Source organism: Halichoerus grypus, chromosome 1 (assembly GCF_964656455.1).
Source record: "Halichoerus grypus chromosome 1, mHalGry1.hap1.1, whole genome shotgun sequence".
In the NCBI taxonomy this organism is placed as follows: Eukaryota; Metazoa; Chordata; class Mammalia; order Carnivora; family Phocidae; genus Halichoerus; species Halichoerus grypus.
Window position 1 is genome coordinate 158,961,299 of NC_135712.1, and position 15,939 is coordinate 158,977,237.

The 15,939-nt window shown below is 46.2% G+C and overlaps 1 protein-coding gene across 2 annotated transcripts in view; it reads left to right on the forward strand.

Moving 5' to 3' along the window:
- The window catches only part of CHCHD6 (coiled-coil-helix-coiled-coil-helix domain containing 6), a 245,183-nt gene that overhangs the window by 13,064 nt on the left and 216,180 nt on the right, over positions 1 to 15,939 (forward strand). For both annotated transcript variants that reach the window (XM_036078524.2, XM_036078525.2), the window contains exons 2-4: positions 6,944 to 7,064; positions 10,666 to 10,738; positions 12,780 to 12,924. In XM_036078524.2, coding sequence (XP_035934417.1) covers positions 6,944 to 7,064; positions 10,666 to 10,738; positions 12,780 to 12,924 — 339 coding nt within the window. The remainder of the gene's footprint in view (positions 1 to 6,943; positions 7,065 to 10,665; positions 10,739 to 12,779; positions 12,925 to 15,939) is intronic.

Below are 15,939 nucleotides of genomic sequence, written 5' to 3' on the forward strand. Positions count from 1 at the left end.
GATATATTGGGGCAGTGGGACAGTGCTCACTCCTATCATTGTTCTTCCATCGAGAATGGGGAATACCCATGTGTGTTTTGTGAGGCAGCACTCTGCTCCCCAGCCTTCTAGTTGTGAGGTGGCCACGTGACTTACAGCCCCGTGTGATTTGATAAAGAATCCTCTTGCCCCCTCTTTGGGAACTTGCCTATACATTCAGTGCTTTCGGGTGAGGGAAGCGTTTTGGTTGCCATCATGGAGTGGCTCGGTAGGAAGTGGGGCCTGGGTTCCCAGCCGTGTTTGTTACCATGGAAGTGTTGAATACTCCAGGCACGTGTGCCTTCGATTGAGGCCTGACTTGGGCTGTCTGCGGCCTTCCCACCCACTGCCACAGTGCTGGTGGAGGGTGGTGGGCTGGAGCTGGGGGGAGGTTGTCCCTGGAGACTTGGGGAGGCATCAGGCGCATGTGCCATGGTAGAGGCGGGATAAGGCCCCCTCCTCAGAGTCCTGACGTCACTCGAGGCTGAGGGCGGGTGCAGGTTTGAGCCACCAGTTGTCAGAGCCGGAGGGTGCTTTAAAAAGAACCTGCCCAATTTAATTTTGTGCAGATTATGGTGCAGATTATGGAAGAGGAGGGAAGAAACCTGCTCAAGATCACAAAGCTGCACGTGTAACACTTAGAACAGCACTCAGTTTATAGTACATGGCAGCTGTTAACTATCATTACTGTTACTGATTAGTTCATGCATTTTTGCACACTCAGTATGTGCCTTGTATGGGTGATAATTATTATTTGTATACTGCTTTGCCATTTCCCATAATAGCTAATATTGGTTGTTGACTTGGTGCTGACTGCTTTGTGTAGATTGCTGCATTTAATCCTCACCATAGCCCCACAGTCTGGACCATTAATTATTTCCATCTCACAGATGAAGAAACTGATTTACAGATAAGAAGTCCCCTGCCCAAGGTCACGTAGTTAGCAAGCAGCTGAGTTGGGATTCAAACCCAGGCCTGTCTGACCCCAAAGTACTGAACTCCTGAGCCGTACGATGTAGTCAGTCCAGCCTCAAGGGGCCCCCATTATGTAGGTGAGAGACATGCTCAGAGAAGCCAGAGAATTGGGTCCAGGCCACACAGCAGAGCACAGGTAGTGCTCCTCTTTCCCTGTACTGCTCTGGATGTGGCCCTCCGTCTCCTGACCACACAGGATCCCGTCTGGCCATCTCTCATAGCACAGTGACCAGTGGGCCTCTGGCACCGAGCCCCCAGACCCGTCTGGCTCTGGAGGCCCCATTCTGGTTCTGTTGGTACAGGGAGCATTGCCCAGATGGTGTTTATTCTCGCATGACTACTGTGTGTATATGTATATTTGTTGATTAAAATATTACTTGCTGTATTTTGTAGCAACATTAAAAAATATTACAAATCTCCTACTGCCAACAAGAAGCCTGCCAATGTTTTCCTTAACCCTTCACTCACCAAGTGGTGTGGTTCAGTTGATGCCCCCCGAGGCTGGGCTGAGGAAATCAGAGCCTGTGACTTACCTGTGTAGAACCCCACCAAAACTTCCTTTGTCCTTGGATCAGATTTGGGCTTTTTACATCAGTCTGCTAGGGTTTGTGGTCTTGCCTTTGCCTGCCTCCTTGGCCTGGTCATCTGGTCCCATTTTCCTTCTCACACACTGGCCTTCTGTCAGGCACTTGGATGTGCCAGACTCAGTCCTTCTCAGAGGCTTTGCACTTACTCGGGCCTCTGCTTGGCACTAGATCATTTTCTCTGGGATCTCAACATGTCGGCATGGTCAGGGCTTCCTCATTCGGGGCGGGAGTATTAATATTAGTGTCCTCCCCTCTAAGGGGCCTTCCCCAATGCCTATGGCTTCCTGTACCGCCTCCCATGCCCCTGTCACTGCAATGCTGTGTTTTATTCTTTCCTAGCACTTGTCACGTAACGTGCTTCACTGATCTTTAAGACACATGTTTTAATATCTCTGGAACAGGATATCACATAATGGGCAGAATATTAATTTCATTGGTGTTTTTTGTCTTTCTTCAGGTTATATGAAAATAACAGTGTGATTTACAATTGATGGTGTCTTAGGCTGGATGAAATAGGATTTGTGAAATTATTTACTTATTTATTGTCTCCTACTTCCCCCGAGAATGTAAGCTCCATGAAACAGGGACCATGTCTCTTTCACTGCTGTTTTGTTGTTTCTTTTCACTCATGGTTTCTAGAATATTGCTATCACACAATGGATACTTAATAAGCAGATACTTGATGAAGGAAAGTGGGTTGTCGTTCTGGTGCCGTTGGCCAGGCTGCTTCCTCTGGTCCCCGTGTGGCTGCACTACCGTGGTCTTCTCTCTATATGCAGTGCATGCTCTTCCTGGTCACGTGGCCCTTTTCCACAGTGAGGATTGGGGCATTACCAGCCATGGCTGCCTCTTTCATGCATATCACACATGTCATTGGTTCTTCACCCACACCCATAGGATTCTAGGACCACCCAGTGCTCTCTTCCCTCAGGACACATGCCCCACACCCTCTGTCCCTCAGAGGACTAGTGCATCTCACCGAGTCCACTTGCAGATGGAGAGAGGAGGGAGCGATGCCCTGTGGTGTGCTGGTAAAAGCTTAACCAGATTTCTGCCCAAGAAAGGGCCCTTACGTGTAGTATTTGCCAATTTCTGTGGTGGAAATACTCCCCATCATGGCCAATTTCAGGCTACTGTCATGAAGTCAACCAGCTTGCAAAATTGCTGAAAATTTAAAAATCAGTTCTTCCGAGCTGGCTCCAGCACACCATTGGGACACCCAAATCTTCTTTTCCTGTGGCCTGAGTTCATTGTTGAGTGCCAGCTCCATGTCCTCACCTGCCTGGAAGAGCATTCCACTTCAGCCATGCTGTCGCCCTACATCCAAGCTGGTGTCCCACCTTGGCCCTCTGTGTGGCAAATTTGAGCAAGAAATGGGCACGCTGCGCTGTGGAGCTATCCCTCTGCTTTCCAATACACTGACTCATTTCAGGTCTTAGTTGCTGTGACCATAATGAAGGAGGGAGCCAACGGGCTCGTAGGGGCTCTTTCCCTGTTCTCATCTGAGATTTTATATCTACATTCCATCTCATTTGCTGCTCTTTCAAAATAGTCTCTTCTTGATTTCCCTTTTCCTGGCATTCTCAAGTTGTCCCACTAACTACAGATCAGAACTCCTTGTTCTTTTTTTTTTTGAAGATTTTATTTATTTATTCGACAGAGAGACAGCGAGAGAGGGAACACAAGCAGGGGGAGTGGGAGAAGGAGAAGCAGGCTTCCCTCGGAGCAGGGAGCCTGATGCAGGGCTCGATCCCAGGACCCCGAGAAGGCAGATGCTTAACCACCTGAGCCAGTCAGATGCCCCACGGAACTCCTTGTTCTTAACTCTGCACTCTCCTTTGTTCCTTACTGAGGCAGCACCAGGCAAAGCCTCTCATTCCGTGCCACCATCGCTGCTACTGGTGCTGCAGGCCCTTGTCACTTCATGACCAAGGTCCCACTGTAGCATTGCTGAGAACACAGCCTGTGTTCTTTCCTGGCTCCGAAACTTTCAGCAATGCCCTGCAATTGTTGGAGCCCTTCTGCCTGACCTTGAAACTTCTCTCAGCACCAACTTCATCCAAATCCACCTTTACAACCCACACCTTCCAAAATGAACTTAGGGCTGCAGGCACCCTGCTCTCTGTCCATGCCCCTTTTCTCTGTGCTCCACCTTGTACCATGCGAGACACCCCCTGTCCCCCAATACCCCATAGCATCTGTTGAATCCTGCTCCTACCCTCAGGAACCGACACAGGTGCACCTTTCATGGGATACCCTGCTTTTGCTGAGTGACATCCTGTCTGGACTGCTCATTTTTGTCTTTCGTTCTCTCTTTTTATTTGTAGTTGTTTTGTTGAGATATGATTCACATACCATACAACTCACCCATTTAAAGCATATAAGTCAGTGGGTTTTAGAATTTTCACAGGTACGTGTAACTATCATCACAATCATTTTTACAACATTTTCACCAAGCCCAAGGCAACCACTAACCTGCTTTTTGTCTTTAGAAGTTTGCCTATTATGGACGTTTTGAATAAGTGGAATTGTATAATGTGTTGCCTTTTGCATCTGGCTTATTTCCCTTAGCATAATCGTTTCAGGTTCGTGCATTTGGTAGTATGTATTAGTACTTTTTTCTTTTTTACAGCCAAATAGTGTTCTGTTGTGTAGATAGACCACATCTTACTTACCTATTCATTTGATGAACATTTGGGTTCTTCCCACTTTTTGGCTATTATGGATAATGCTGATAAGAGCATTCATGTACAAATTTTTGTGTGGATATATTCATTTCTCTTGAGTAGATACCTGGGAGTGGAATTGCTGGATCAAATGGTAACTCTCTGCTTAATGTTTTGAGGAACTTCCAGACTGTTTCCTACAGTGGCGGTGGAACTTTATATTGCTATCAGCAATGTATGAGGGCTTTGATTTCTCCATATCCTTGCCAACATTTGTTATTATCTGACTTTTGATTATAGCCTTCCTGGTGGGTACGAAGTGCTATCTATCTCATTGTGGTTTGAATTTGCATTTCTCTTATGAGTAGTGATATTGAGCAACTTTTCATTTGCGTATTGGCCATTTGTATATCTTTCTTGGAGAAATATCTTTTCAGATATTTTTTTGCTCATTTTTAAAATTGGGTCTTTTTCTTTGTATTATTGAGTTGTGGGAATTCTTCATATCCCTCGTCACATGTATGATTTGCAAATATTTTCTTCCGTTTTGTAGGTTGCCTTTTCACTTGCTTTATTGTGTCTTTTGGTACATAAAACTTTTTACTTTTTATTTTTTTAAAGATTTTATTTATTTATTGGACAGAGACACAGCGAGAGCAGGAACACAAGCAGGGGGAGTGGGAGAGGGAGAAGCAGGCTCCCTGCTGAGCATGAAGCCCGATGCGGGACTCGATCCCAGGACCCTGGAATCGTGACCTGAGCCAAAGGCAGACGCTTAACGACTGAGCCACTCAGGCACCCAAAACTTTTTACTTTTGATGGAAGTCCAAAATATCTAATTTTCTTTGGTTGCTTGTGCTTTTGGTGTCGTATCTACAAATCCATTGCTAAAGCCGAGGTCATAAACACTTACCTCTATATTTTCTTTTATTTACCCTTATATTGTTTTAGCTCCTACATTTAGGACTCTGATCCATTTTGGGTTATTTTGTATAGTGTGAGGTAGCTGTTCAACTTCCTTCTTTTGCATATCGAAATCCAGCTGTACCAACATCATTTGTTGAAGAGAATAAATGAAGGTTCTTTCCCCCATTAAATTGTCTTGGCTCCTTGTCAAGCAATTGAATGTAGATATATAGGCTTATTTCTGGATTCCCGATTCTCTTCCACTGCTGCATATGCTTGGTCTTCTCTTGTCCTATATCATTAATTAGCTATTTGATTTGTATTTATTTGAAATACTAGAGGGACTCAGTTGTTATTATTATAATCTTTTGTTGCTAAAAAATGTTCACGGTAAACAGTTACAACACAGAAATGCCCAAAGTGAAAGTCCTGCCCCAGCTGCCCCTGGACCCCACTTGCAGGACATAACCATCGTGTTTCCTCTGTAGCTTTATAGAATTTCACTTCTGACCAGATATGTGTATTTGTGTATATGCATATATGTGAAAATTCAAATGCACGGCCACATTTGTGAATGTATATTTGCGCTTACTGACATATTTATATCTGTATGTCTGCATTTCTACAATTGCATATCTCTTTTTACAAAATTGGGCTATACAAAGGGTTCTATGACTTTAAACATCAGGAGGCTATCCCATACACCCTTCCATGTCAGTTGTACATGTTTTACCTCATTCTTTCTTAATGTCTCCATCATATTTCATAGACAGTATACACCATCATTTCTTCAACCAGTTCCTTATTTATGTTTTTCCTTTTTTTCCCTATTCCATTTCTGCTGTGTACATGTGGGAGCACTTTTCTCGGCTGGGTACCTGGAAGTGGAGTTGCTGATCATGGCTTTTGTCTTAAAGTCATTTTTAACGTTTTCCCCTCAACTGTGCTTTATGATGCCTTGCACTTACTAGGTACTTAATAAATATTTACTGAAGTGAACTCTTAAGGGTTTTTACTCTGGATTTATCCCTAGCTTGCCATTTCATTTCAGTAAGCTGTTTTATGACACCCTCATGCCTATTTCACTTCCCCTGAAATGAATGAAAATGTTGGTTATCCAGTCTTCATTAGGGGGAACTGTGGTGGAATGAGTCAAGCAGTGTTATGATGTCTACTCTGTGTGTGGTGCTGGGGTTATACAGAGAGGAGTGGAAGGTCACCCCAGCCTTTGAGGTGTTTGCAGATCTTTAGGATGAGGCAGGTAGGACATATGGTACTTCCCTAAGAGCACACATGTGTTATGATGGGAGTGAAAAGGAAGGGGAGGATTGATGCTTGCCTTGGGTGCTGTCAGGGAAGGTCCCATGGACGAGGGACACTGAGATGCCCTCAAAGGAAGGGGAAGCTTTGGACTGGTGGAGATATCCTGGGGCTGGACGGCTGCTGGTGGTTCTCGGCCAAGGAGCAGCGTAATGGATGCAGAGGAGGTGAGGAAAGTGATTCCATGGAGTGCAGGGTGTGTGTAGGGAGCAGTAGGAAACTGCTGGAGAGCCGACAGGGGACCTGCTGTGGTCAGCCTGGAATCCAGACAGGTCTTTGGCACTAATCTGCTAGGTGTTGGGCCACCTTGAGAAGTTTTTGAATAGAATTATATTATTGAAGTTGGTCTGGAGGAAGTGGTGTGCTCAGTCATCCGGGGGCATGGATAAAGGGGCATCTTCATTTGTAGAGGTTTCTGTGATATAACTTTTTCCCTCTCCCTCTCTTCCCATCCCTCAATTCTTCCCTTAGCTGTCTGAAAATGTGGTTAACCGCATGAAGGATTCCAGCCAGTCTTGCCAAGCAGGCCAGCCTGCTTCCCCTCCTGCCCCTCCACCTTCGACATTTGGCACCTCTAAAGGCCCAGAGAAAGGTATGGCGGTTTGCAGGGATTCTGTGGAGGGCGGGAGTGGGGTGTGAAAGGAATGACAAACAGCCTTCCTGTCAGAACAGATTTGACAGCTAATGTGGCTCCTGTTTGTTTCTGGGTGATGTAAGCAACTCCTTTCTGATAACTGCTTTTCAGGAGAGTGTGGCTTTCATGCGTGACAGATGCTGTCTGCTCTGATGAAAGCAGCACATTTAGTCAGAGTGCCTGTGACTGGGGCTAGACTGGTTTCCCTCACTGTTTCAGTTTCTCCATATGTAACAAATGAGGCGAAAGGGCTTGGTAACTCAGGGAAGAAGTTGCTGTTAAGGATCCCTAAGAGACGCATTGTCATTACTATTCAGTATGGTTCAAAGAGTGATAGGGATTTATGTGAATTGGGCCAGCTTAAGGGAATTGAGTTGATGACTTGACCGTTGACCTCAGTACCTAGAACCAAGCACTCACGTCAAGTGGTCCTGATCTGGCTCCTGGGACGGTTCGCCCTGGGCTTCTAGCAAGACCTGCCACCCCGTACCTTTCAGGGATTCCTCTTCCCATGCCCACACCGGGCTCAGAGCTCATTTGTTCCCTCCTCTGCGGGGTCCATGACAGATTAAGAAATTTGTGCTTTTCTCCAAACAATGACTTTAAGCAAACACAAAGGAATGAAACAATTTAAAAAGGGATATAAGGTACAGAAATATTAAGATATTACAAATAAATTTGGACAGTCTTTGGGGCAGCTGCTACTCTATTCAATAAATACCTCTTTATGAGAATCTGGGTCTTATCTATCACCTGCAACTGTCTTTTCTGCCAGTCTTCCTTATTAGGTTGTAAAACTGTAGAGGATATCCCCTGCACTCAGTGTTTACTGACCACTGGCCAGGGATCAGGACAAGTAACTCGTGCTGGTGCACGGCGATGTATAGACAGGGATGCCCCCCCTGGTGGCACACACGGCTCTAGTTAAGGAGCCAGATGTACAACCCTGTAGGTTACGTGTATTGTGATGAGGCAACACTAGAAGCATGCCCATGGCTAGGGTAGCACAGAGGAGTGACTCGTTATTTTAGGGAGGAGCTTCAAGGGGAGATGATGTTTAAACTGGATTCTGAAAGATAGAGCAATGGTAGATGGGCATTCAGGCATGGTAAACAGCGTAAGTATAGTCCCAGAGGTGTGGCGCAGCCTGGCCTGTGTGGGGCCCTGGAAGTGATTTGCTGTCTCTGGAGTACAAAGTACAAGGAAAGGGGAGCACTTGGGGCAGTGCTCAGGGGCCAGGTTACAGACCTCTGCACAGAGGCAAGAGAGCTCTGCCTGCATCCTTAACGGCTGGGGGCTCTAGCCAGGGCTGCTACCAGCTTACCTTTCTGTATTGTCTGCCTCAGGGCTTCCCGAGCATTAGAGCAAATTGGTACCGGGTTTGGACCCATCCTGAGATCTTTTTGAATATCTCTCAGTGAGGGGGCAGATGAGATTCTTGAAACTCTCACAAGATGCTCTTGTCCTTTAAAAATGGGGTGGCTCCCCACGATATCTCTAGCAACTGACAGGAGTGGTGGGGGGTGGGAGGTTGAAGAGGGCTCTAACTTAACCCAGTACACTTGAATAAACTGTATTAACTGGTGAGAGGGAGAAAGCGATGAAGTAAGCAAAGAAGGCCAAAATCTAACATGCACACGTCAGCTTCAGCTTCGGAAGATGAAAGAAGCACTGGTCTCAGTTTTGGTAAGTTTCAGCAGTTTAAGGAGCAAGAATGGTGGTTCATTTGTCATTTGGTTTTAGTTATAACAAAGTATTTTGCTGTTTAAATGATTGTGAGTTTGAGTTTCTGAATGCTGAAGAATGGTCAGCATAAATGGGCTATCTTGAAGTTGACTAATTTTAAGATATTTTTACTTTTAAAATCAGTGTTTGCTTTCATTTTAGTGGTGGAACAAGATTAGAAAAAGAAGTTAAAATTAAACCCTTATGTCATACCATACCTCAAAATAAATGTCAGAGGAAAGAAAAGATTTAAATATATGAATTGAAGCCATAAGAGTACAATGATAGTACATATAAGTACAATAAGTAGACCTTCTAAGCACTCCATCAGCTCCATCAAGAAACCCTAAATTAAGAAGAAAAGTGGGAAATGTAACTCTAAGGAATTAGACAATTCAGAAAAAAATAAATGAAGAATGAATGATAAACTAGGGAAATGTAACATGACAGAGTATTAACAGTCCTAACATAGAGAGTTCTTAGAGCTCTTTGACAACTCAGTAGAAAATGTGTACAAATGGTTGTAAACATTTGATGAGATTCTCCACTTTGCTAATAGTGAAGGACACACATTAATGAGTGCTCCCGAGGGGCAGGGAAGTGGGCAGGCTCTTACACACAAGGTGGGAGTGTGGATTAGTGCCACATTCTCTGCCACAGGTAGATACATTATTTTCCTAGTTATGAAAAAAAAAAGTTGTATGAAAAGCAAAAGTAAATATGGTAAATTATATCTCAATAAAGCTGTTGTAAGTAAACAAATAAGAACAGAGGGCATTATGTCAGAGTAAAAACTGGGCAGTGGTTTACTGTTTTTTATTCCCATTTGAGAACGTGGCATGCTACCCAGGAGCACTTAGGTGTGCCCACCTCACCAGGTGGCACCGCTGTGCCCATCCTTCTGTGAGAGGTAGTCTGAAAGTGTGAAACGTAGGATGATTACTTTTGGAAGTGCCTCCCTGAAGGGTTGAGTGCTGGAGCCTCTGAGTACAACATGCTTTAAAAGGTCTTGGCAGTGGAATAGCAAATCCTCACATGTTGTCTCACAAAGCCGGGTTCTTCTACAGTATTTTTGTGCAGTCCTAGATGCTGCTGCTTTAGAAACCTGTGATGGAGGGGGAGGACATTTGGCCAAGGCCACAGAAAAGTGTTGAGCTTTGGCTGAAAGATGGTTCGGGAAGGGTGAAGGCTGTGGAGGAGAGGGGAGTAGCAAAACCTTCAGTGTCACCCAGGAGGTGGAGAGACAAGTAGACTGCGTTTGCTCGGGAATCACCAAGTTAATGGCCATCAAAAGGTAGCCCTGTAACAACTAAAGAGCCCATTAAGATTAGAGGTGATGAAGGTCAAGTGATAGATAAAATGTCATTAATTTGAGGCGTTTGCCACATTCAGGGTTAGAAATCTGTAGAATGGGCTCCTAAGGGAAACATTTAAGGAGCTCCCACTGCCAAAACAGAGACCTTGGAGGCTGTCCTTTGAGCATGAAGCAGAGCAGTGGGTTCCTGCAGCCCTTCCGGGCCTGTGTTTGGGAGATGACCTAGAATCCAAGTAGCTGTAGAGTGAGGAGTGATGGATAGGGAACACTGCACTCAAGTAAGTGGCTGTGCCTGCTGCCTGCCCCACACAGTAAGCAGTCCTGGTGCAGAATGAGGGAGCAGACGGGGCTTCGGGCTGTGCCTCTCCAGACTGGCTGGATCAACGATGTGTTCTGTGTCTGTCCTTGGGGCACATCCATCCAGGGGGGTGCACTCCTGAGCCCTTTCCCGGATGACTGCCATGCCTTTGTGGATCTTAGGCTGCTGCTGACTGGCCTTTTCTTCTCGTCCCTTTGCAGACTCCAAACTGCCCAGGTCTGAGTATGGTGGTGGCCGGCAGTCTTCCAAGATGGAGGAGGATTTCCTCAAGAGGTAAGCCCAAGTATCCATTCACCCCTGGCCCTGTGCTCTGACCAAACGCTCTCTCCTCACCAGGTACCTCCTCCTTGCCTGAAGGCCCAAGGGTTTGTCTCACATGTTTTGTCTTACTGAGATTGCACAGGAATCCTATAGTTTAGGTGGCACTGGTCCTAGTTTAAAAATGAAGAAACACCAGAAGTGGCTTGGGAGGGTTGACTGCTGATGTTCTTAAAAATTCACTTTATTTTTAAATTTTTTTTTTACTTTTTAAACATTTTATTTTATCTAAATTCAGTTAATTAACATAGAGTGTATTATTAGTTTCAGAGGTAGAGTTTAGTGATTCATCATTGCATACAACACCCAGTGCTCATTACATCACGTGCCCTCTTTAATGCTCATCACCCAGTTACCCCATCCCACCAAAAATTCACTTTAAAAAGCTAGGACTAAGTAGCTGAATGGCTGGACCTTTTGTGTGTATGCATGCTGGCATATTTTTAGAGATATGGAGAAGAGAAAGAGCCCTCACAATTCTAACGAGTTGCCTACATGGACTGGCTCCAGAGTGTTGGCAACTTCCCGTTGGCACAGGCCACACTCACAGAGAGCTGGCGACACCTCTGAACAGGGACCTCTGTCCCGTCCCCTGAGGCACAGAGGCCCTCAGAATGCAGTGTGCTTCCTGATTGTGCCCGCACTAGTTATGTGACTCTGGAACATCGCTGCATTTCTGTAGGCCTCTGAGAAAGGCATAGCTGGAGTACCTCTTTGATGGGGGTATTGTCCTGATTAAATATGTTAATGCATAGGAAGCACTTAAGCCCAGCACCCGGGAGAGTTCTCAGTGAATGTTAATTGTAGTTGTCATTGACTGACTTCCTCTCTACCCTTTAGGACCCTGGCCTCTGAAACAGAGGACTCAGTGTGGTAGCTTAGGGGGCTCAGTTCAGCCACGGTTGAGTGGCTTCCTCAATTAGGTCAGCCGAGCCGGGTTTGTTCCATAGTCATGGATTGGAGCCCACATTCTAAGAATTTCCCCTCTCTGATCCTAGGAGGCCTCTCCAAGAATAACTAACCTGAACCTTTTTTTTTTTTTTGAACTTCTAAATATTTTAAAAATGTTCAACTAACACATGCTAATGAAAGACTTGGGAAATATATAAAATGAAAAAATCACCCATAGATTCAGAATAACTCCTGTTAATATTTTGGAGTGTTTCTTTCAAATGTCTTCTTTCCCCTAGTTGAGGATTATTTTTTTCAAAGTTACATATAATTTTATATCTTGTTATGTTTACATAGTTTTACAATTATTTTCCATTTGTTGCACCTGCTTTATGAACATTTTTATTTCTAAAAGTGTTATTTATTGGTCCTCAATTTTTAGATTCAGGCATTGACAAATCTAAGAATATATTGGTCTAATGATGACATACCATTGCACAGTTGTACCATATGTTCTTTAACTTGACCTTGATGTTGGACATTTAAGTTGTTTGCATTTTTCCACACTATAATAAATAAGTCTTGTAAGAGCATCTTGGTACTAATAACCTTTTTCTGTCTTAAGGATTATTTTACTAGGCAGAATGCCCAGGAATAGGTCAGAGGGTAGGAATACATTCAGGATGAAGAGTTAAATATTCTAAACAAAAGACTGCTGCCATCTAAACTGTTCAGGCTTTCAAGTGGAGGCAGAAGGCTGTGGGGTTTCCCACCCTGCCTGCCCACTGTGTACCAGTGGCTAGCCCGGGATTGAACCTGTGCCCCGAGAATCTCTCATTTGGCCTATGGCTGTCTGATTCCTCATCTGGTGGTCAGGTCTCCTTCTGTTCCTAATCTGTATTGTCCCAGCTGAGAGCGTATCACTGTATCCCCTTGCCTTGGGGACTATCACTGATGCCTGAGCCTTTCCCGCTGGCCTCAGAGATCCCCTGGCCCACAGGTCCCCATCCCCTGCCAGCTGAAGTGAGTACGCAAACCTTTTCTTGGCTACCTTCTGCCAGTCAGGCCATCTGCATCTGCTTCCCTCCATCTCTTTCTGGCACAGGTATAAACAGGAGCAGGCCAAGGTCCAGGATGAGCTATTCCAGGTGGTGACGAGGGAAAGAGAGGCAGCCACAAAGCACAGGAGTGCATCCCTGCAGCAGGGGGAGGGCAGTGTTGACCAGGAGAAGCAGAAGTCAACCCAGCTGGTGAGTACAGATCTTCCTGAGCTGGCCTTTTGTGCTCTAGCAGCTTTGGGAGGCAGAGGTTAGGCCCTGGAGCCTGATCTGTCTGAAGCCCTGGGGCCTGGCTCCACCTTTGTGGAAAGGGTGTCTTTCTGGGGGACCAGGGGCTTGAGTTCTTATAGCCCTAACTCTACCACTGACTTGCTTTGCTACCTCTGGCCTGTATTTTCAGTTTCTAGAGTGCTAGGTTATATGGTGAGGGCTGGATCATTCAGCAGTCTGGTCCCTCTCTCTGAAAAGTCAGTTTTAAGTGGTATATGTACCAGGAGGGTCTGAAGGGAGAGTACTAGGGGCTTGAGGGCATGCAATAATGAGATGGAGAACACAATTTTTTTTTTTAAAGATTTTATTTATTTATTTGAGAGAGAGAATGAGAGAGAGAGAGCACATGAGGGAGGGGGAGGGTCAGAGGGAGAAGCAGACTCCCTGCCGAGCAGGGAGCCTGATGCGGGACTCGATCCCAGGACTTCAGGATCATGACCTGAGCCGAAGGCAGTCGCCTAACCAACTGAGCCACCCAGGCACCCTGGAGAACACAATTTTTTAAAGGTAGGCAGCCTGGGTACAAATCCTAGCTCCCTGCTTACTACCTCAGGCCCGTCCTCCAGTGTCTGTGAGCCTTGGTTGAGGATCATGATGTTTGCACATAGGATTGCCCAAGGGATTAGGTGAGATAATAACTGTCCCAGGCTTAGCATGTGCCTGGCAGATTATAAAAATGCACTGTTATCGCTGTTACTGTTATTAATGCATTTAATTGATGGGAGACTATTAGTTAGGATTCTTTCTGCTGTGAGTGAAGGCTTTATGTCGTAATCCCAGAAGTCTAGAAATGCCCCAGGCTTGACTAATTCAGCAGCTCACTGGCGTCATGATCCCCATTCTCCTTCTGCTCTGCCATCTTCAGTGTGCCAGGGTGTCCTCAGGCTAGACATTCCCACAGGTTAATGACAGCTGCCCCTGCACTCCGCCAGGTCTTATGCAGATGGGGACACACCTAGCAGAAGAAGAGAAAACTTTCCCAGAAGTCCCCAGCAGAAGGCCTCTGACATGGCACTGGCCTGAACTGCACTGGGGGCCCATGGCTCAGCCAGTCCTCTGCAGAGGGAACAGGGAGGGCTCCACTGACTGGAGCAGGGGCTCTTTTCTAGTCCCACTGGAGAGGGGGTGGACATCCAGATAGAAGTTGGACTTATAGTAATAATTCTCCCAATTCCATTTCCATGTGGGAAAACCCCCACACAGCCACGAAATTCTCTGACACCAGCTGGGTGTCCTCCAATTCAACTCCCTCCTGAGACTCCACAGGGTAAGGGCTCAGGGCACAAGACTGCCCCCTCCCCACACTTCAGATACCACTCAAGGCCAGGTTGTCACCTGTGCTTCTGGTTGACTGGCTGTGAATCAGAGGTTCCCATGATCCCCTCGTTTGACTGATTTGCTAGAGTGACTCACAGAGCTCAGAGAAATGTTTAACTTACTAAAAGGATTATGAAAGGATTTAACTCAGAAACAGCCAGATGGGAGAGATCCATAGGGCAAGGTATGTGGGGAAAGGGTGCAGAGCTCCCATGTCCTATGCCAACGCGCCACTCCCCCAGAGCCTCTCTGTGCTCGCCTACCTGGAAGCTCTTCAGATCCAGTTGTTTTGGGGTGAAACTGGGGTGAGGCTTCATTACCTAGGCATGACTGATTCAGTCATTGACTACTAGTGATTGAACTCAACCTTCAGCCCCCCTCTCCCCTCCGTGGAGCTCAGGGGTAGGACTGCAAGTTCCAACCCTCCAACCAGTGATTGGCTCCACTGGTAACCAGTCCTCATCCTTCCATGCAGTCCAAAAGTCATCTCATTACCATAAAGAAAGATACCTTTATCCCTCTCATCACTTAGGAAATTCCAAGGGTTTTAGGAGCTCTTTTTTTTTTTTTTTTTAAAGATTTTATTTATTTGACAGAGAGAGACACAGCGAGAGAGGGAACACAAGCAGGGGGAGTGGGAGAGGGAGAAGCAGGCTCCCCGCTGAGCAGAGAGACCGATGTGGGGCTCAATCCCAGGACCCTGGGATCATGACCTGAGCCGAAGGCAGACGCTTAACCACTGAGCCACCCAGGTGCCCCAGGTTTTAGGAACTCTTAACAGTAAAGACTAAATATTTAGTTCTTATTTAAATCATGATATCACAGCAAGGAATGGGGGCGGGGTGGGGGAGGGAAGAATGGCTGTAACAGCCTCTAATGTCATCTGCTTCAGAGGCCATGGGTCAGGAGACGAGCAGCAGCCTCACCCTGCCTTAGGTGGGTGGCCTGGTATACCCTGTGCTGCACAGAAGGAAGTTGCAGACGAGGTGAGATTACCATTTGGGACTGTGCCCTGGGTGGTGGCTGGGAGGAAGGCCTCTGCACAGATGTTGAAAGCTGCCCTGGGTACATAACAGCTGCTAGTTGAACTAGGCCCTCTGGGAAATATGAACAATACATCCTTGTCACCCTTGGGGAAGACAGACTTAAACCAAAAACTTAGAAAAAGGCCACATCGGTTTCAGTAAGCGTGAGGTGGAGGTAAAGATGATATGCTTGGGAATGCAAAGGCAGTGGTGTTAACTGCTGGTGGAAGACATGGCTTTGACCTCAGCCTTGAGCAATATGGCTGGGGCCCCCAGGCTGAGGGAGCAGCTGCGGGGAGATGGGTGGGTATGGAGGAGGTGACAGGACACAGTGAGAGAGGTTAGTGAGGCGTGAAGCCACTTTATAGAAGGCCTTGGGCACCTTGCAGACTTGACCCACAAGATAGCCCTCCGTGACTGAAACCTCGGAAGAGTCCCTGGAGACCATGAGGATGGCCATGATGCGATCTGACTGGTGTTTTTAGAATCCTGTGGCATCCTGGTGAAGAGTCAGTTGGTACAGAGAGAAACTGGGGTGAGGATGTGGTTTTAGGGGCTCTGGCAATTAGTCTCTGCAGGGCAGGTTGTTGTCACC